This window comes from Pipistrellus kuhlii, unplaced genomic scaffold (assembly GCF_014108245.1).
Source record: "Pipistrellus kuhlii isolate mPipKuh1 unplaced genomic scaffold, mPipKuh1.p scaffold_m20_p_8, whole genome shotgun sequence".
Lineage (NCBI taxonomy): Eukaryota > Metazoa > Chordata > Mammalia > Chiroptera > Vespertilionidae > Pipistrellus > Pipistrellus kuhlii.
Genome location: NW_023425584.1, coordinates 24,758,617 through 24,780,829, shown reverse-complemented (window position 1 = coordinate 24,780,829; position 22,213 = coordinate 24,758,617). Strand labels below are relative to the sequence as shown.

The window sequence follows — 22,213 nt, the reverse complement described above, 5'->3', positions numbered from 1 at the left end:
GATCTGAACTTCCTCCAGTTTCTCATCGACTCCATCTTTGCTGTAAAAGACTGAGAGATCTCTAAACATCCCCCTCCATCCATCCTCTTCGGCCCAGTCAATCTCTAAGTGGGTTCCAGCTACTTCACTGACCCCAGAGAACTTCCTCAAAACATCCTCCAAAGATGCCTATTGAGGCCTGGCTGGGAGAATAGCAAGAAAATACATTTCTAGAAACAAGTGCCCTTGAAGTAGAGCCTCCAAAATGTTAGTAGTTAGTAGACAATGTCAAATTGTTTCCAAAGTGATCTGACATGACCTCCATTAAAAAAAAAGATAATACTTGTACATTATCTACTCTGACACAGACATAAAAATGTTATCACAAAAAAAGGAGAGAGCAGCTTCTAGACGACGGCAGGAAGGGAAGACAACAAGCAGAAAATGAAAAAAGAGTGAAAACTGAAGCAATGGGGTAAGCCAGGTTAATATATAACAAAATTACCTGGGATGCTTGTTAAAAATATACCTGTCTACAGTCCTCATAACTTAGACTCTATGGACTTTTAACAAGCTCCTCCTCTTATCCTTATGCACACTAAAGGTTAGAAATTACTGGTAGAAACAGATTGAAGTGTAGGGACTGACTGCATCAAGCTGACAGAAATTTAGGCAATACAGATCCCCTATGAGATTATCTAATTTCAGATAATGCCATGTAAAAAGGACATTTTGTCAGAAATCAGATCTATAATCTGCAGGTAATGGTGGGTGATGTCTTGGGTATAGAAGATCCAGTTTCAGTCTATGTATGTCTAGAATAATAATACAGGCACACTCAAGTTTGAATAGCTAGAAGAGGCTCTAAAACTGAGATTATCTTGGGATAGTCAGAAGCCAACAAATGTCACAGAAGGATTGACTGTAAAAACTTTTCTGCTCCAGCAAATTCTACCCAGGGTAGGCCAGGGGAATTCCCTGAAGGAAATAAATTCAGTATAGTATCTTTGAGAAATTACCAGTATATAATCAGTGGATAGTTCTATTATGTGCTTGAAGTAGCTATTTTGTAGAAACTGAGACAGAGATGAAGAATGAATGTGTATATAATGGAATTATAAACATTTGTAATGAACTACCAACTGATAAAGTATGGTTCTCTATGTAAGCACTCTAAAAGGAAGGCTATGCTTTCATGAAACTATTGGACTAAAACAAGAAACATTCTCCAGACTCTGGGCTCCCAAAAGAACACTAAATTGCTCCTATTTAATATATTAGCCGAGCAGGACAAGATCCGTTAGAAAACAGCAAGTATAACTTCCTGTCTTTATGTTACTGCCGGTCCTCCAAATGACTTTCCAGACAGTAGAGGGCAGCATACCAAGCACTTTGTATTTGAAAACAACAGAGGTTGCCTCTCTCTAACGTGACTGCGTCACTAACAGACGTAACAATGACACATCTAAAATAGAAGAGATCCATGTGCCATCTGGTGGCGAAAAGGAGAAAGAGCATGCTGCAGAAAGATATATCAAATTCCTCCAGTTTAGAGGGAATTAAAGTTTAATTATCTTTATCTGATGACACTCTCCCTTAAATCTCCACCAGTGCATGGAAAAAGAAGAAACTTATACCACAACTAACAAAAAACAGCTTTTTAGAAAGCTTTCAAAACAAAAGAATTTGAGATTTTGATAGGTAACATCAAAGACAACCTATGCAAGAAGAAAAATAAATTATATATTCAGTATAAAACAGAACCAGCATTTTATAACTTAAAGGTCTCTTTAAGTTCATCTACTTCATTTTACAGATCAGATAAAGAGTCAAAGCATGAAGAAAAATCTCTGGTGCAATCTCATTAGTAGTCAGATTAAAGCAGATACTGCTTTTCCCCTATCAGACTCTTTGTAACCCCAAGTGATGGAGTAGATTTATACTTATAAATTACAAGTACTAACTGATATTATGGAACTTCTCGACTTCTCTGTGCTAACACAATGTCAATATCCAAGAGAAGTTAGTAGATAAAAGACAAGAACTCCAACAAATGTTCACTTGTTCTAATTCCACACACTTGAGAGACGTAAGGAACTGATGTACAGATATCTTTCTGCCAAAAGACTCACTGAGTAAGGGAAGCATGCTGAGCTCTTACAAAATCTTGTTTCTAGAAGTTGCAGAGGCTATAAAAATTCACTAGGACATTTCCTGATAAAGATCCAACTGAGTGGGTGTCATGAAGTGGACAGAAGAGGATCACAGGAAAAAGGGAAAAGACCCTTGGATCCCTTTTGGGAAAGAGCTTGCTTTCCCACCACAGACTCCTTTTAAAGCCTGAACCATGAAAGTTCTGCAAGAGCAGGACAGGTAAACCCAGCCATAGCTGTCAGCAGTCTGACCTGTGAGACAACAGCACAAACACTGATATCTGGACCCACACAGTTCTATCCTAACTAGAATACTGTTATTTTTATGAAATTCTCAGCTCTTGGTCAAGATCTTGCTTTTTAGTCAGAGTTCTTTCTAAATCACTTATTAACCACGTGCAAAACTGTTCTATGCTCACAGTTCCCAATAATGCACATCATATTTTAACAGAGAGAGATCATCTAATGCTATATATTGAACACCTCACACCTACGAAAGGACATTAGTTCGTGGATCTTAAGAACCCAAAAGATTTTTAAAAGAAAGTAATAAACCTAAAAAGAACATCAGTTATCACTTACCATGCTATTTTTAAAACATAATAGTTTTAATGGGATCACATAATCAACAAAAGAGTTAGAAGAAAGCAGAATGAAAAGCTAGTTATCTGGTATGTGCTACAAGGTAATACAAGGCTACCGCGTGATAAAAATGCTCCCTAGGTAAGGATGGAAAAAAAGTTAACTATTGAGCATATCCCCAAGAATTAAAAAAGCAGAGTCAACAAAGAGACCAAAATAAAGACTCCTAACTGATCACCATAAGGGATATAAGAAAGTACTAGATGTTTTATAGCACTGCAAAATCTGAACTCTTGGCAACAAATAAATCAATTAAGTATTAGGTCTAGTAATAATTAATGTCGTTTTCTAATAATTTCCTTATTTATAGGAAGTCAAGAGTTCAGAAATAAGAGAGTAACCCTTGAGAGAGAAAAATGTGAGAACTTACAGTATAAATTTGAGGACCATTCCCCTCTCCAAGCTCTCCTATTAGGAAAAGGTATGTATCTTCTTGAACCTTAATGAAGCCAGTGGCTGAAGACCTTTAGGTATAGGAGGCAGATGTAGAGAGTGAGACAGATATTTTCTTTAATGCCTGATACTGGAAGAGCCAGGAGGTATATGGGAACTTTTAGGTAGAAGTAAAACATAAGGGAGATACAGGCATGTTTTGAAAAGGAGGAGTTGCATTTAGCAAGTGAGAAAGGAAATAATGCAATATTATGAAACCTAGTGTCCAAATAACTTCCTCATCAAGCTGGCAGCTACTGGGCTGAAATCATCTAAACAGGGCTTCTACAAGAACTAAATAAGCATGTCTTATTTCTCCACCTGGGTTAATTTTGGTACAGCTGAATATACTATAATCAGAATCTGGCTCCCCTTCAACTCTAAATGTCAGGTATCTCTTTCCCTAATTTAATCATTTTTGTACCTAAGAGTCACTGTCAATTCAAGGACATTTGTGCCTAAATGAATGAAGTGGTTGCAGAAGCCAGTATATCCCTTCCTCCAGCTTTGTCTGGATCTTCATTCTCAAAAGCTCTCAAGGCAGAAATGTACATGTCTGGGAAGCCAAGGTAGAGCAAGGGCTTGGAGTCCCATAGTCTGCACTGTGAACCCTGGCTCTGGCACATACTATAATGGCCTCGAAAAAGTTTTTAACCCATGTCTCTACTTCTTCATTTGAAGACTGAATATTTATATAGTAATGAGTATTTATCTATTATTTAATTATATTATCAATATTAAGAATATGAATAAGAGACTTGGTAACTGCAACTGATAACCAACTTAAAAAAAATTAAGGAGGAATGTTCTGAAATGTTATACAAGACATGTTTAAAGCACCAGGAAGCAAAGTAAACCTTGCTTTCATACAGATGAGATCTGGCTTCTCTGAGTCCTCACCTCTGAAGTTTCTAGAACTTGTAATTTAAGACAGTGTGCCACTTTAACAGCTGAAAGTCCTAACTGGAAGAAGAGATATTTAAAAACTAGGATAAAACAAAGACAGTTAAAAACTTCCTTCATCAAAACAGCAGCAATCTAGTGATGATTATTACTATATGAAAATCAATACGGCCACTAAACTAAATTATCAATTTCATACTTATTCTTTTCAGATTAAGATACAGAGATTAATAAAAAAAAAAAAAAAAAAAAAAAAAAAAAAAAAAAAAAAAAAAAAAAAAAAAAAAAAAAAAAAGCAAGCTAAAGCTGTTAGGAAGTTAGAACCTTCAATGAATAGAAAGTAGTTTCCAGGGCCAAAGTTGAGAGTTAAAGAGGCATCACGAGTTTGATTACATTGTTGACAATAACAAAAGATGTAATAAGGTCTTGGTTGAGAATTTTAAAACACTATATACCAATTCATGGTAGGAATAAAATGCCAAGGAAAACCACTAAACTGCAGGAAGCCCCACTACAATCAATAGGAATAGAAATGTACAGGATAAAAGAAGGATGGAGAGGAAAGGGGCCCAGACAGCGTACGTTTGCAGTGGCACCAAGAGCCCAGCCACAAGAAAGGGACTCATGCCAGAGGCCAACACACGGACAGATTCTGTGAACTAACAAATTAGCAATTCACCTGTTTTGATTTTCCCTGCCAAGTAATCTTTGTTGATGTACTATATAATAGTATAAGCATTCAATATCACAGAATTTTTAACTGAGGGTGGAAGTACCTCCTTGAGCTGAACTTTGGTTTGGAAGGTGACAGTTCTCTTAGAAGAAAAGGCCACTTTGCCCTAAAGCTAGGGCAACAAGACAGGCCTGCGCAGTGTGATTTCACACTCCCAGATACCCATATGTAACTAAGGGCCACCAAAGGCACCTAGAAATCTCATAGGCTCCTTATTAGAACAAAGGATAGCCTTGTCCCATTAGATCACATAAAAAAATCATTATTATTATTATTATTATCATTATTATTAAAAGTGTTTATTTACTGGACAGGGGGAGGGGAAAATGCTCCAACATTAGAGCATTTTTATCACTAGGGTCATAATAAACCTCTAAATAAACAATAAAGCTAGAAGATGGAAATATAAAATTATCACAAGGCATATTAAAGGAGCACAAAAGCCATAAGAATTAGGAAAGAAGAAAGAAGAGGGCAAAAAAGATCAGCAGTTCTAAAATAAAGGTGAAGATATGAAGGTGAAGAAGAAAAGCAAGAATTTATATTAAAAAAACACACACACACACAAAAATAAACCAGATGTATTTTAAAAAATGGATCAAAAGTCAAGACTACTGAGTCTGGTCATATAACCTTGGGCAAGCTACCTATTTAATTCATATATTCTACAGAGTGCAGTAATTCTCATCCTACCCGTCTCATAAAGCTTCTTTGCAGGTCAAATTAGGGTAAAGTTATGTTAAAGTACACTGCAAATTGTAAAACACAACAGAAATGTATTTGTCCCTCAACTTCCAAAAACAGAATAAGTATATAGTAGTCTTAATTTTCTCCCCTGACAGTTAATAACCCAGCTACTGGTTCTCCTGTACTCTTAAAAAAAAATAAAAAATACTAGGAAAAGAGAAATCAACCCCAATCTTTAGTCTCAGTTTTCTAAAGAGTAATTCCTTTATGTCTGCTTAACTTTTTGTCTAATATTAAAGATACCCAACTAAAGGCCCTTCTATATTCTTACCTTTTGATGCTGCAGGAGCAAAGGGCCAGGATGGAGAAAGCATCAGATATTGGGAAAAAATGGAAGAAAAAAAGGAATCACACAGGGTTTGTTGTTATTGCAGACAGTAGGCTCAACCACCTGACCTATAAAGACTCTGCCCAACCCATATCAATTATAATATGTAGGCAGGTCTGGAGGTAGTACCTTATCAGCAGTGCCAGAATTGGTTCAAGAACATCATCAAAATGGGGCCATACTGAGCTGTCACCTTACCTCATATCCCCACAAGTTATAATGATTAAAATACCTACATGCAAAACAACTGGGGGAGAAGGAGAAATAGCAACCTATATATAACAATTCTTTCCCAAACCCAGCATCCCCAGAACATAAAAACATTTTATTTTCTTGCAAATTGAAATCCCATCTCTCTTCAACCCTCACCCAGGGAAGGGAAAGAGATGGGAACCTGTTTACAGCATATCCTAAATACTACACTGGCCCTTTCTGCATGAAAGAGGAAGGGACTCACTCTTGGTCTGGGCAGAGAAGGCATGGGTAAGTTTGGCGAAAAGTTCATTGTTCTCAAAGCGGTCCTCCTTCACCTTAGTCCAGAAGCAGTTCTGGGAAAGGTCCTCGGCAACAAACTGTGGATACAGGCAGGGTGTTAAGAATTACTAAACTGAGTTCTGTACTTTCCATCCTAGAAAACTGATTAAGAAGCAAGAGGTGGCTGGCCAATTATTAGCACTGTCTATACCAGAATCAGATGTCTGTGATAGAGACAACAGCTGTGCTCTTCATGATGAAATCAGGAGATGATGCTTCCAGTGTGTTTGTTGATAATTATTCAAGTTATGCTACGTGTCGTCTATCTAACCTCAAATCCACTAGTTTTAGAAGCAGTAGGGCATTATTTCACATCTTCCCCTATTCTACATCACATTTTTTAAAAAATATATTTTATTGATTTTTATACAGAGAGAAAGGGAGAGAGATAGAGTTAGAAACATCGATGAGAGAGTGTCATTGATCAGCTGCCTCTTGTACACCCCCCACTGGGGATATGCCCGCAACCAAGGTACATGCCCTTGACCGGAATCGAACCCGGGACCCTTCAGTCCCCAAGCCGACGCTCTATCCATTGAGCTAAACCGGTCCCGGCTACATCACGTATTTTTAAAAATATATATTTTATTGATTTTTTTACAGAAAGGGGAAGGGAGAGAGATAAGAGAGTTAGAAACCGATGAGAGAGAAACATTGACCAGCTGCCTCCTGCACACCCCCTACTGGGGATGTCCTTGCAACCAAGGTACATGCCCTTGACCGGAATCGAACCTCGGACCCTTCATTCCGCAGGCCGATGCTCTATCCACTGAGCTAAACCGGTTAGGGCTACATCACATATTTTCTCATCCATTTGGCTAACTGTGCCAAATATGTTCTTTTTATAATCCCTAAACTCTATTTTAACTTGGTTTCTGGAAGAAAAGGGTTAATGCAAACACATAGTGGGAATAATACTGAACAGTGCAAACATCTCCTGTGCAACTCATTTACTGGAGGGTGGAGGTGGGGCTGTATCCACTAATCCATGACTTGATATCAGCAAAATTATCAGTACCTTTTAGATTAGTGAAATGACTATTATCAAATTGTGTTACCCTGGCACTCAAATCCTCAGAGGCCAAAAATACTAACTTAAGTTTAGGTTTTGTAGCAGAGTTTTGGCTCAAAGAACTCTCCAAAGTAATGTCTAGCATATAGGAGATACCTAATACCTGCTGAATACACATATGCATGAGTGGCACTACAGACAGACAGATGTGAGCCACAAGAAAGGGAAGCCCAACCATGAACAAAGTACAAAGTAGGAAAGTGGTTTCTGAAGATGTAATGATGAAGAAATGCACAGAAATTCTCACCTTGGACCAGTTTGGCCTCCGGAGCTGTACCTCTGGCTTATAAAGCTTCTTTGGAGTTAATCCATATGGCAGAACTGGGGCTGCAGGAACTCCAAATCCAAAAGGGGGAGGTGGAGGCATACCCATTCCTGGTGGCGGTGGAGGAATGCCAGGGCCTCCAGGAAATGGAGGGGGTGGGGGGATTCCAGTACCACCAGGAAGAGGGGGAGGGGGAGGCGGCCCTCCTGGTCCACCAGGTAAGGGAGGAGGAGGTGGGGGGATGGCAGCACCCCCAGGCAGAGGAGGGGGTGGGGGGATGGCAGCACCCCCAGGCAGAGGAGGGGGGGGGGGGATGGCAGCACCCCCAGGCAGAGGAGGGGGTGGGGGGATGGCAGCACCCCCAGGCAGAGGAGGGGGTGGGGGGATGGCAGCACCCCCAGGCAGAGGAGGGGGTGGGGGGATGGCAGCACCCCCAGGCAGAGGAGGAGGTGGGGGGATGGCAGCACCCCCAGGCAGAGGAGGTGGTGGGGGGATGGCAGCACCCCCAGGCAGAGGAGGTGGTGGGGGGATAGCAATACCCCCAGGTAAAGGAGGGGGAGGGGGTGGGGGTGGAATAACAGTGCCAGAGCCACCAGGCAGAGGAGGGGCAGGGGGGACAGTAGTACTGCTGGGAGGGGGTACAGCAGTAACTGCAGCAGAGAGAGAAGCCATTTCTTTCTTGGCATCTTCCAATTCCTTGGACAGCTTGGCAACCTAGAAAAACAACATCAATGAAACTATACTTTTCACTCTACCTCAGGGATAATTGGAGTTTAAAGGGGCCTAAAAAATTAACCCCAACTTCTCATTTCATACATGGAGAGTGTGAAAGGAGTCAGACATGAAATGATTCGCCTAAAGTCACATAGCTATTTAGTGACAAGATGAAATTAAAGCTCAGGTCTTCATGTTCTTAGCTCAGCGTGCTTTGCATTAAAAAGGCAACTTCATGCCTGGCCCGCATGGCTCAATGGTTGAGCATCGATCTATGAACCAGGTGGTCATGGTTTGATTCCGGTCAGGGCACATGACCAGGTTGTGGGCTCAATCCCCAGTATGGGCATGCAGGAGGCAGTTGATCAAAGATTCTCTCTAATCACTGATGTTTCCATCTCTCTCTCCTTCTCCATGACTCTCTGAATATATATATATTTATTAAAGGCAACTTCAACCTTTATGTTAAATTCTCCTTTTGATTAGAAAATGCAAAGACCAAGTAAATCAAATATTCTAGTTACATAATTAGCACATGTGCTATACAGGTAATTATGTAACTACATAAGTGATCAAGTTATCAGATATCACAGATCATTCAAATATTTATAACTGCAGAGAGAGTGTATAAGGATAAATCTGTCCAATCTGCCCAGAGATGACAAATAGGAGAAAATAAACAAATATAACAATTTATTTAGTTTCTACTCCTAAATTTATTAGAAGAGTATTATCTATTTCTGAGTAGTACTGTGACTTATTTTATTCTATGTTGTTCTGTATTTTTCAAATTTTCTATCTAATGTATTAATAATCTCCAAAACAAAACAAACAAACAAAATAAAAGATTTTTAAAATATTCACTATCTACCCAGATTACCTACTAGTAGCTGAACCCTCCCTGGGAGTAAGATGACTCCTGCTCTAAAACAGACTCATCGTGAGGCTGCTGATGGCAGTTACAGGTCACTCTGCCTTCCCTGCTCAACATTACCTTTCCTGTGAGCTGAGACACCTCTGCTTCCAGGTCCTGTTTCTCTGTGGCAATCTGTTGCTTTTCAGAACCCAATGCATCCTTTTCTCCCTGAAGATCCTGGAGCTTCTGCTCGAAGTCACTTTCCATCTTTTTCATTTCCACCTGTAGCTCATGTCGGGCTGTTAACTCTAAATCCAGCTAGAGAAGAAAGGAATCAGGCTCCCAGTAAGCTATCTCAGCAAGAAGCATAGCGTTACTCCCCATAATTTACTGTTTTGTGCCAATCTTTGATCCATAGAGCTCACTGACCCAGGGAATGCCTGGGAAAAATGAACACCATGATTTTGACCTGAAAATCATGGATAAAGGAGGGGAACAAGAGACCATTTCCATAGTTTATCTATATTTGGAGTTATGATTAAAAAAAAACCAACACTTAAGATCTTAAAGACATTTAATCAGGGCAGCCATGGCATATAATCCCAGTAGTCTCTAGGATCAAAACCTATCAACCACAAAAGGAGTCTTTAACAACTGAAGAGAAAGAGAGAATTCATATATATTCCAGTTCCTATTGTTCCAGGGACAAGAGGCCGAGATGCCAGGTAAGCCTGAGAGTGCTTTCTGTATTATGTGAGTGCTGTCTGACTTTCCTGTCCTGCCCAGGGGTCCAAGAACTGCGGGAAGTCACACTAACTAGCTCCTGATGATCACAATCACATCCAGCAAGTTTCCGGTAGGAATTGTTGTTGTGTGCGGAATGCTTTCAAAACATCTCAGGTATGTTTCACATGTTAGAAATAATCCTTAGAAAAAGAATGGCACATCCAATTGTTTTTCTCTCACACCCACCTTTTTTTCCAGCTCTGTAGCTTTGGTTTCAGATTTCTCTACCTTTGTTTTATCAATCATTTGATCTGAAAAGAAGAAGAGTCAGGAAGTAAAGCACCAATTCTCATTTCCCTTCTCACTACCTAAACTCTTCGATATAACCACAGGACAGTCTTAGGTCCTTTTATTTATTTGTATTGCCCTTCTTAACATTCTACACTAAATAAAGAACCTTCAGTTAAGTTCAACATAAGATTCTTGTGTGGCTGTTAAGGCCACAATGCTGCATGGCATGAAGAATGCCTACAAGTCTTACTTATGAATTTCTGAAACCAGCCAGGGTCCTCACTTATAGCTGAAGCCCCTTCAAAAGATGGGATATTGTGTGAGAAGCAGTTAAATTTTAGAATTATGCAGAAATAAATTTAAGGCCTATATATTCTTAACACAATTGGTTAACACCTAAGAAAGGTCCATCATGGAAATACCTGAGAACCAGAAAGATTATCTTCCCTGAAATTTTCACTGGAAGATACAAAATGAAAGGCAGAAGCAATATTTTAAAGAACCAGATGGATGAATACACTTACCAATCAATCCCTCAATATCAATCTGGAGGTGCCGGCACTTGAAATCAGGATCAGCCCCATTCTTGAACAAAACTATCTGAGAAATACATTCTTCAATCAACCTATAGTACTGCGGTCTATGGTAGAAATAAAAGGAAAACCACAATATAATTTTCAGAAGTATTCAGGATCAAAAAAAGGTACTGACCTGAGGATAAGTGCTCTGGAAAAGACCTTTTTATAAAATTAGCAGAAGTATCGCTGCCATGCTAGGAAACCCCTCTTCCACATCAGGTACCCCATCTACTTCAGAGAGTCAAACTTCTTGCCATCTGCCTTCTAGTGCCAATCCTTTCCCATCTAAAAACTTGGGCTTAAGCCTTCCTGTCAATAGACAGTACTACTCTAAGACTCTATTTTCAGAAAACCTAAAAGAACTTTAAATTTACCTTCCTTTGTTATCATATTCACTCCACACTTCCAAAAAAGGAAGGTCATTTTACCTTAGACACTGTGACCTCTTCCATAGAGATGCTGAATGGACACTGATAATGTTCCTCTGACTAAAAATGAAACCTAATTCTTGCCTTTTCCTTTTCCCTTTATAGGCAATCTTTGAATTTAAGGATTTTGCTCTTTCCACTTAGGCTAAAATTCAAACCTTCCCACAGGTGTACCATTTTACCTGGCCTCGTAGTCATTTCGGACCAGGAGTAGGTGCTGCAGAATGGACAGGAAGTGTGGCTCTGCCTTTGAGTCCTTCACTGTGTTTAAGAGAAACTGGAAGACTTCATTGAAATCAGTGGGAAAGAGGAAGAAGCTAAGGAAAGCATATATTTAGATACTATGAAAGGTGGCTTATCCCACTCTCAGGAAAAGTAGCAAGGTGCTTTGCTATTCTAACAGCTATTCTTCCTGTAAATATTGCCTGACACTTTAAACTCTATAAACTTCCTTTAGCAAAGGGACCAATGATTTGGTGGTACTATACAGATAGAGGATTGCTATTACTTGCCTTGAAGATCAATCAGAAACTAATTACTTGCCTCAAAGTCACTTGTGGTAAATATCAATAGGTAACCAAAGTACTCCCTCTGTCAGTTTCAAGAACACATACAAGAAAGCAAATTATAACCCTACTCCTGACTTGTACATATTCTCTAAAACCAACTCTACATTTTAGTAAGTTAAGCTTATCATGCTCTAGGACAGTGGTCGGCAAACTTATTAGTCAACAGAGCCAAATACCAACAGTGCAACGATTGAAATTTCTTTTGAGAGCCAAATTTTTCAAACTTAGACTTCTTCTAACGCCACTTCTTCAAAATAGACTCACCCAGGACATGGTATTTTGTGGAAGAACCACACTCAAGGGACCAAAGAGCCGCATGTGGCTCATGAGTCACAGTTCTAGGAGGTCTATACTAATTCCGAGGGGTGATTCCATGGCTAAACAACTCTCAGAGCACCTTTCCTAACTTTCCTGGTCCATGCTGAGGTAAATAAATCTAACAGAAATCAAAGACACCTGTTTTATCTACTGAGAAGACACTCAGGCTGATGTCATCACCCCCACACCATTCCATGAAAGAATCTACAACTAAATGTTTCCTGTCTTGAACCCAGTCAGTAAAAGGATATTCCATCTCCATTCGAATGTCATCCAGCCGTCCCTTCAGTTCATAGGAATCTTCATCCCCTTGCTCATCAAACACATTTAGTTGCACTATCATATCATCGTTTTCAATCTTCCGAAGATCCTGTCCACAACAAAAATGGAAGTCAGAGAACCCATAAGTTCCTATGTTGATTAAAAACCCAAGCCTTTCAACCTGGTTTTTAAATTGAAAATCCCAGTTATCCCTGGAATGACTGGGCAGTAAGAGCAGGAAGGAGTCACTGCAGCCTTTGTAATGAAGGGCTGCATCTCACCTGCAACACTTGTTGCAACCCCAAGCGCATCAGTTCACTTCGGATGTGAACTCGGAAGTCAAGTTCTTCAGCTGTTGTGATGAGAGCGTTGATTAGCTGTAGACATCCCACCTAAAATTAAAAAATTCAGCAGCTATGTCAGTGTTAACTCCTAGATATAAAGATTTCATTCTTCTTAACATGCATTCTGAGGACCCCAAATACAACCTAGAAAATGCTACAAGAATGACTTTTTGCTAGAGCAATAAGACCTGGTTTGAGCACACGTCTGGAGAGCTCAGAGGTCTAAGTAATTCCAAGGATCTGATAGTATACTTTGCTCTAGGCCTAATTTGTGAATCTTTTCCCCATTTCATAATGAGGGACAGTTCTTTCTTTGCCTGCTTGGAGAGAAGGATAGTCATTTTCCCTTCCTAACAAATTATAAAATATAAAATATATAGTTGGGATCCATTCCATGTGCTCTCTTAAGAAGTCAAGTGAACTTAAGTCTTTCCATGTTGAATTCTACTCTTGGGCCCAGTTTCCGGGGATATACATGCCTTGAGTGCAATGGAGGTCTCACTTTTTAATCCAACCAGCAGTGGCTGGAAACGTTCCACCTCATCCATCTCAGCTCTTTCTGTCATGGCTTCCAAAACCCTTTCATTCCTGCCCAGGAGAAAAGAAAGGGAGAGAGTTGCCCAGGTGCTCTGACAAAGACACGGATAGCAAGTAGATTATGCAGAGACACAGATTAGTTAGGAAATAGAACATTACCAGTGTCTGGATTTCCCACATTATTCTCCTCATTATCTAGAACAAGAGCCAGAATTCACTGAAAGCTAAGGATGATCTCTTCAGAAAAATGCACCTTAAAACCCATTTCTAGACTCCTATCTATAAAAACCAAATTAAGACCCCTATTCTACGGTACAACTTTTGGAGGGGCATTTAATATCAATGTTGAATGCACATAACATTTGCCCTACTTGTAGAAATCAAACATGAATGTATAAATGTAAAAGAATAAATGTACAACAGGGGTGGGGTACCTTTTTTCTGCCAAGGGCCATTTGGCTATTTATAATATCATTCTCGGGCCATACAAAATCATCAACTTAAAAATTAGCCTGCTATTTTGGTCAAACATTTAATTAACTCACCCCTAATACCTTGGTAGCACCAGACTAAATGATTTCAGAGGCCTTATACAGCCCATACTGGACATTCCCCACTCCTGATGTATGAGGATGCTCATTATAGAATCATTTGCAACAGTAAAAATTCTTATCATCTAGAGCAAGAGCCAGGTATGTTTTAAAAATGGAAAAAATCTTAAATAAATTATGCAACATACAGAATATAGAAAGCTAAATAGCCAGGAGAGATATCAATAAATGTTGACATAAAAGAATGTCTAGAATGTCCTCTTAAATAAAAAGAAACAAGCTGAAAAAAAAATTAATGGTATGATTTAGTTTTGTTAAACATCTCCACAAAAAATAAAAATCTATATTGTAGCTGAAACTGCATAGAGCAGTTTCAAAAAATAAAAATCTATATTGTAGCTCAGTGCATAGAGCGTCAGCCTGCGGACTGAAAGGTCCCAGGTTCGATTCCGGTCAAGGGCATGTACCTTGGTTACGGGCACATCCCCAGAAGGGGTTGTACAGGAGGCAGCTGACCGATGATTCTCTCTCTAATAGATGTTTCTAACTCTCTATTCCTCTCTGTAAAAAAATAAAAATAAAAAATAAAAAATCAACAACAACAACAACAAAAATCTATATTGTACATGAAATTGGTTTTGTAGGCAAAAGCCATTTTTTCTTAGTTCTAGAATACCATCTTTTGGAGTGGTGTATCTTAGAATCTAGAAAATGCAATACATTTTTCTGTGCTAGAAAAGATGTATGAGACAGTACCAAGTAATTAACAGTGGTTATCTCTGCAGAATTGGATTTTCCAAAGGCATAAGGTTGGTAAATTTCACTTTATATATTTCTGTGTTGTTTGGACTTTAAAAAGTAATATTGTGTTGCTTCTGATTTTTTTTCTTTTTTAATGGAAAAAGAAACCCTTGTCCCTAGACAATACAGACGGAGATCTGGGAGCTATCGGACTATAACGAGTGGTACATTCAGGATAGCCGCATCACCTAACAACCTTCCTTAAATATTAAGATTCACAGTGTTCATGTCTGAGAAAAAATACATGTTTAAAACCAAGTGGCCACCCAAGCAACCCAATTTTCCTCTACACTAGAGAAGATGGTAAAAAAGAGAATGGAGAAGACAAATAATTTGTCACATACATGTCCTCTGGCTGTGGTAGGATGCAAAGAGCAGAAAGCAGCTTAGCTGCATCAATCATCATGTTGGGAACAGCAGGATCCATGGCTCTGACCAGCAGCAGGATTCCTTCTTCTGTCTCTAACATGGTCTTGATTCCAAACTGGCAGGACAAAAACAGAGAAGGGAGGCTTAAAGATGACAGCATCTAACAGAGGACACATTTAGGAGTCATTATGGTATTTCCCTCAAAACTTCATACATTGAAGTTTTAATTCCCAGTTACAACAAGATCATATAAGAATAGGGTGGAATCCTAAATCCAATGACTTGTCCATATGAAAAAGGGAAATGTGGACATAAACATGCACACAAGGAGAATGCCATGTGACCCTGAAGGCAGAGGTTGGGGAGATGCAGCTACAAGTCAAGGAATGCCAGATACTGCCAGGAAGCCGCGAGAAGCGAGGAGAAAGGCAGGGAACGTACTCTCCCTCACAACCTTCAGAAGGAACCAACGCTGCCAACACCTTCATCTTGGACTTCTAGTCTCCAAAACTGTGAGACAATAGATTTCTGTTGTTTAAGACACCCAATTTGTAATACTTTGTCACAGCAAACTAATATAGGGGTAGTATACTTTCCCCAATGGAGCCAAACAGAAATTAGCATGGCAAAGTAATTTTCTAATAGATTCACAACAGACTTCTATGTCTTCCAAGAGTTAAAATCTTGGATTTTTATGTTTCTTTTTAATGCCCCTCAATCCAATGGAATAAGTTTATATAGTTATATAAAATTAAATAGTGAGGAAGACAGATTTGTACTCAGGACCAAATAACCATGGGCTCCCTGGTTTTAAATACAAAACAAAGGAAAGAAAGGAAGGGAAGGAAGGGAGGGAAGGGAAGAGAGAGATATATATTGATTTTAACAGTATGACTGTCTGGAGAAACAAACCCAAACATAAACCTTTAAAAAATAATAACTATGTCAGGAAATTCAAGAATTAACAAAAGAAAACTATAAAAAGAAAAAAAAAATGACCCTACTCTCTGAAACACATTACAACTAGGGGGAAAAAAGGCCCAAAGAAGCATATATATATGGCAATCAAAAGTCATAACCCAGCCGGGTGTAGCTCAGTGGTTGAGTGTCGACCTAGGAACCAAAAGGTCACCTGTTCGATTCCCGGTCAGGGCATATGCCCAGGTTGCGGACTCAATCCCCAATGGCAGGTGAATAGGAGGCAGCTGATCAGTGATTCTCTCTCATCATTGACATTTCTCTCTCTCTCTCTTTTCCCTTCCTCTCTGAAATCAATAAAAAATATATTTAAAAAAAGTCATAATAATAAAAGGAAAAGCTAGAAATACTGAACTTCATACTCCTAGGTCCTTTTTGGAGTTTGCCAATAGAAGAGAAATAATAGGGGTCATGATGGGGTTCGATTGGGGAAAAATCTTACCTTGTTGTTCATGAAAGCTTTCAAGCAGCGAATGATCTCATGCTTGTTACGGCTATCATAGCTCCTGCATGTAGAAAGCATAATCACTGAAGTCCCCTTATTCTATACCCTCTCCCATTTGACTTTTCAGTCTTGCAAACAAGGATCTAAGGAACATCCCCAACTATTATAGTATCTGAATAAATTCTAGCCCGTGGCACTTTGCTGTGAAACAACGGCAAAAACAGGTAGCTGAAGAGGGGCCCCCACAAACAAAGACCTTTGGTTAATTCTTTCGAAATCCAAGATTTAGTATTAAATTAAAATCTTCCCATTAATTCCCTCTACGCTTCTAAGTACTAAATTCTATCAGGATAATATTACATCTATTACTACTTGAAGTCTGTATTCAGGAGGTACAGGCCTGTGTCTTGTTTTGCAAAGATTCCAGGAAGTAAAGAAGTTGCTTTGGGTCAGGCTGGCTTCAAGGAAAGCTAAGACAATCCAAGGTATCCCCAAGATTACTCTAACCCTGAAGACTGTCATAAAGCTCGTTCTGAACTGATGAAGTGCACTGTAAGACTTCCAGATTAGATATGACCCAGATCAGATCACAGGGGAGCTCTAGACTAAATCAGACCCTATTTCCAGATGAGATGAGAACCTAGGCTGAGAGACTCATAATCTTATGTGGTATATATCCTGTGCTATTCACCAGGAAATTTAAGTTCTTCCTCCCTTTCTTGTATCTATAATCATCATTCTTTTTCTAGTCACCCCTACGATAAAACCCATTCTCAGCTAACAGCATATACCCATAGTCCAGTGGTCGGCAAACTCATTAGTCAACAGAGCCAAATATCAACAGCACAACAACTGAAATTTCTTTTGAGAGTCAAATTTTTTAAACTTAAACTTCTTCTAACGCCACTTCTTCAAAATAGACTCGCCTAGGCCGTGGCATTTTGTGGAAGAGCCACACTCAAGGGGCCAAAGAGCCGCATGTGGCTCGCAAGCTGCAGCTTGCTGACCACAGCCCTAGTCCATAACTTTACATTTAACTGCTATTTTCTCCTTTAAAGAAAATAGCCAAGTCCTCTACTACTCTCTTCCTAGAAGATGTCAAAATTTGGAAGTCCTTACCCAGCAGTCTCCTCTTTCTCATCATGGAGTCGTTTAAGGATGTCCAGCAAGGAGGCCAGGCCCTCAGCACCAAATGTTTGCACCCAGCTGTAAGGAACAGTCATAGACAATGCAATATTAAACCACATCAATAAACTCATCTGTACAAAAGCAAAGTTTATTCTGGCAACTCCTTTCTCCCTAGCTATAACATTTTCATACTTCCCTGATTCTACTGATCATTAACCCCCACCGTGAATTCTAACCCTGAGCTCTTACTCCTGATACCACCTCAAAAATCTCACCTGACAGGGTTGTTGTTGAGGGAGACACGAAGGGACTCCAGGCAGCTGAGCAGAGACATGTCCCGCAAGCCTGACCTCAACTCCTGAATGTACATCATGGGAGACCGAGAGCTCTCCTTTTGGCTCATGCCCTAGACAGGAGCATAGATTAGTAAACCCTGGAACCAGTCATAAACTGGATTTGTGTTAGTCAATACAGTTTAAATAATATCAAGACAGATATCCATCATACATACCACCAAACTATGTGAGACACAGAATTTCCCATCCCATTCCCCATATACACTTCATGAAAATTGAATCAGACAAAAAGTATGTGAGAATGATAATTTAAGTGAAAGTAAAAACAAGTAGGTTTTTATAACAGAAAGAAACAGAACTGATACAGACATAAAATGTTCTAGGAAATTGGCAAAACAAACAGGTCCAAGATAAGGGCAAAGTGTGTCATGGGGTACCTGCCCCAGAACTCACAGCCTGGGAGGTGTGCATGTATTGGGACACCATCTCCCTCTTGATAATAATGTCCTTCTCTCTCAAAGGCTGCTGTTTCTCCTCATTCAGGTTCATATCCACCTAGTAAAGGAAAAAGGGAAAAAACAAAATTGCCTTAACTTCCTTACAAGTATTTAATATCTTGTATACTTAGTGAAGAGTTGAACACATTAAATGCTTGTTGAATAAATAAATTTTCCTGATCCCTAGAGATCTCAGCCATTACAGATGATGAACATTCCTCAGGGACAGATGTGGTTAATATTTTAGTATAAATCCTTGTAGACATTTTTATACATACCAGAGGCCCGATGCAGAAAATTTGTGCAAGGGGCTTGGCCCCCACCGCCACTGTGGTGCTGCAGAAGCTGCCTCTGCCTTAGCCCTTGCCGGCTGCAGCGGCCACCTCGGCCCACAGCCCTCGCTTTGCCCGAAAGGTTGTCTGGAAGGACGTCTGGTCTAATTAGCATATTACACTTTTATTATTATAGATACACTTAACATTTTCCTAATATAAATGGATTCAATATTAAATGAAAATTATATTTGTACTATACTGAACGAAAAGCACACTTTTTTTGCACTTAGAATGGACTTTAATCATTTCTTCAAAATGAAGTACTAAGTAACTGACATTCATTCAAACAATAGCAAAATCGACACCAGCCAATTCTGCAGCACTCTAGAGCCTAAACATTCATTATCCCCACCTCACACAGTCCACTGGACTGAAAAAGCCCCTCAGCAGACACAGCCTGCAGTGTGTCATGAGGAAAAGACTCTACTTGAGCCTATGACATGTGTAACCATGTGTTTGAGCCCAGCATCTCAGTGAACACAAGTTTAACCCTAAAAAGTCCAGAATATTATTTGAAATGAGGCAAACACAGGGGAACAATGGATATAATTTATTTTTTCTTGGAGTGTTTGTGTATATGTGAAGGGGGGTCACTGCTCCCAAATAGCAGTATTAATTTGACATTTTCTGACTCAATTCCTGGTGCTTTCCCCCTCATTTTACAGCTAAATTGAACACAAAGTTGCCAAGTAATGGCCTTCACATTGAATTAGACCCAAAAATAAAGTATATTTGATTGGCTAGCCCAACATTTTAAATTTGGGAAACTTCAAATAAAAATATGGATTTCTAGCATCAAGAGATGTAATCATCAAATTTCAGATTGTGGGAGAAACTCTACAAGCCAAACTGTTTCTATAGAAAAACCTATAGATTAAGTGAAACTTAAGGGGATATTAGGTACAATAGACCTTATATGGAATTGTGATTTTAATTAAAAAACAGTATTTTTTTTAAATGACATAATTGGGGAATTCTGGATGCTAGCTATGATATTTAATCTATTAAAGAATTATTGTGGTGGGGGCTTTTTATTACAAATTTCTAGCTTCTTCTAAAAAATAGAATATCTGCCACTACTGGACCAGTATTCCCAACTGGAATGCTACCAAACCTATAGGAACTAACAAAAATGTCAAAAGTCTTTCTTCATTTTACCACAGTCCTCATTATCATCTTCTATCTAGCCTGCTTTACTTATTTATGCTGCTTCCCTAGCCCTAAAGACATCTAAATTTGTAATCCAGCAAGGATACTGTCTCAACAGATCACACTCAGACTCTTAATGTACTTGGATCACTAAGAGATGAAAAACTTCAATGAAAAATAATAATAGTACTGGTTGAGTATTTACTATTTACCAGGTCCTATCTTAAGAAGTTTAGGCTCATGCTTTTAATTAAGTGAGTCCTGCACTAGTCTCTATTTGAATCTGAGATCATATATCCAGGCATTATACAAGTCTTATGAAATCTTAAAAGCATGTACTCAAAACTTTCCAAGAATTATCACTAATGTACATTCACTGAGTGTCCTCCCCACTCAGTGCTCCTCACTAAGAACAGCAAAATAAGCCACATCCATGTATACGTCATTACTTAACTGACTTTAGTCACAAGCTTTAAAGATCTTTTTAGTGATTATAGCATCAGAATTCACTTTCTAGATTCACCATTAAATAGACCTTGGGCTAATGATGCCTTTCCATTCCTCAGTTTTTTCTTTGTACAGAATTCACTGTGAATGTTTCAACACTTTATCTACTCTGGCTAACCCAAAGTCTCCATACTACCACATGAATTGATCCACTCCCTTATGTCTTTGTGGCTAAAGTGATGCAGGGCAGAAAGATATTAACAAGGTGGTTAATGGTCAGACATTTCCAAGCCTAACTCATAGATTCAAATCTTATATACTAGTACTTATATATTTAGTCCCTTCATTAATGGGACTGTTATTAAGAAGTTCCCTGTTAAGCCTGGGATTCTTTGTAATTAAGGAATAGTTAGAGGGAACGTGCACACACAAAAAAAGGCCCACTATGCCCAAATTCATTATAAAAAAGAAACAACATTTTGGGGTGGAAAACTTACCAGCATCTGTTCAAAAAGTATTAAAACTTGCTCATCTGGAATATTTTGCAATGACTGTGATGTGGGATCTTCCCCATATGATGAATTTCTATGAGCAGCATTGGCCTTTTCCTTCTCCTTCTTGATTCTCATGCTGGTAAATCTCTCCAGCTGAGAAAGAGAAAAAAGTATTAGCAGTGATCCATTTTCATCATACACATCAAATAGCCTCTTCTACACACGATTCCTCTGGTTTGTGGTTAGTCCAAGAATCTTCTGATATTAAAAACAAAAACAAAAACAAAAACAAAAAAAAACAGTCTTCTTCATATCTAATATCTAATTTAGTATACTGACTCTGTACTCTCATCTTTCACAATAACAAAAGGCCTGGAGTATTAAGATTTGGGAACCTCTCTAAAAAGAGAAAACTTTGTTCTTGAGCTCCCCTGCCATGTCTAGTAGCACAGAACTAACAGCATTTCATGTACTGAGCTATCTCAATAAAATGCCCTTTGTTTCCCTCTAGCTATCCCATAATAAACCTGGCCAAGCCCTCAGCGGATCTTTCCCTTTCAGAGGTAACCATGACCCTAGAATATGCCGTGACCCTTTAATACAGCTCATCAGTGGTGACCCCCAACCATAAAATTACTTCATAACTGTAATTTTGCTACTGTTAATGAATTGTAAAGTAAATATGTTTTCTGATAGTCTTAGGCACAGGTTGAGAACCACTAGCAAGGTCGACTAAGACCATCAGAAAACACAAATATTTACATTATGATTCATAACAGTAGCCAAATTACAGTTATGAAGTAGCAATGAAAATAATTTTATGGGTGGGGTCACCACAACATGAGGAACTATATTAAAGGGTCGCGGCATTAGAAAGGTTGAGAATCACTGCCATAGATTTTAATAGATGTAAGTCACAGAGAATAAATAAGCCTTAAAACAGGAGTGGGGAATGTTCAGCCTGCAGGCCACATAAAGCCCTCGAAATAATATGGTCTGGCCCTGCGCCAAGGCATTAGGGGTGAGTTAATTAAATGTCTGACGAAACACAGCAGCTAATTTTTAAGCTGATAATTTTGTATGGTCCGAGAATGATGTTATAAATATTCATATAGCCCTTAGCAGAAAAAAGGTTCCCCACCCCTGCCTTAAAACCAGAGAGCATTCCTTCTCCTTTCTTCTGGACATGCCGTAGCACTTGTTTTATGTAGGCAGCAAAGTTCAATACATATTCTTCAAAAACCCCCTTGCAAAGAATACAGTGTACTTCAGGGGTAGATATGCCACCTTTCTGCCAACAAAACGCTCATGAA

At 39.0% G+C, this 22,213-nt stretch overlaps 1 protein-coding gene across 4 annotated transcripts in view; it reads right to left on the bottom strand.

Moving 5' to 3' along the window:
• The window catches only part of DIAPH1 (diaphanous related formin 1), an 84,686-nt gene that overhangs the window by 35,683 nt on the left and 26,790 nt on the right, over window positions 1-22,213 (bottom strand). For 2 of the 4 annotated variants that reach the window (XM_036425277.2, XM_036425278.2), the window contains 16 exons: window positions 20,904-21,053; window positions 18,432-18,533; window positions 17,958-18,088; window positions 17,674-17,760; window positions 16,552-16,615; window positions 15,107-15,246; window positions 13,353-13,461; window positions 12,811-12,921; window positions 12,520-12,638; window positions 11,564-11,680; window positions 10,900-11,015; window positions 10,331-10,395; window positions 9,497-9,676; window positions 7,771-8,502; window positions 6,375-6,489; window positions 5,861-5,869 (listed from right to left, as the gene is read on the bottom strand). In XM_036425277.2, the coding sequence (XP_036281170.1) occupies window positions 5,861-5,869; window positions 6,375-6,489; window positions 7,771-8,502; window positions 9,497-9,676; window positions 10,331-10,395; window positions 10,900-11,015; window positions 11,564-11,680; window positions 12,520-12,638; window positions 12,811-12,921; window positions 13,353-13,461; window positions 15,107-15,246; window positions 16,552-16,615; window positions 17,674-17,760; window positions 17,958-18,088; window positions 18,432-18,533; window positions 20,904-21,053 (2,347 nt within the window). The remainder of the gene's footprint in view (window positions 1-5,860; window positions 5,870-6,374; window positions 6,490-7,770; window positions 8,503-9,496; window positions 9,677-10,330; window positions 10,396-10,899; window positions 11,016-11,563; window positions 11,681-12,519; window positions 12,639-12,810; window positions 12,922-13,352; window positions 13,462-15,106; window positions 15,247-16,551; window positions 16,616-17,673; window positions 17,761-17,957; window positions 18,089-18,431; window positions 18,534-20,903; window positions 21,054-22,213) is intronic. The other 2 variants (XM_036425279.2, XM_045576579.1) reach the window with 2 other exon arrangements.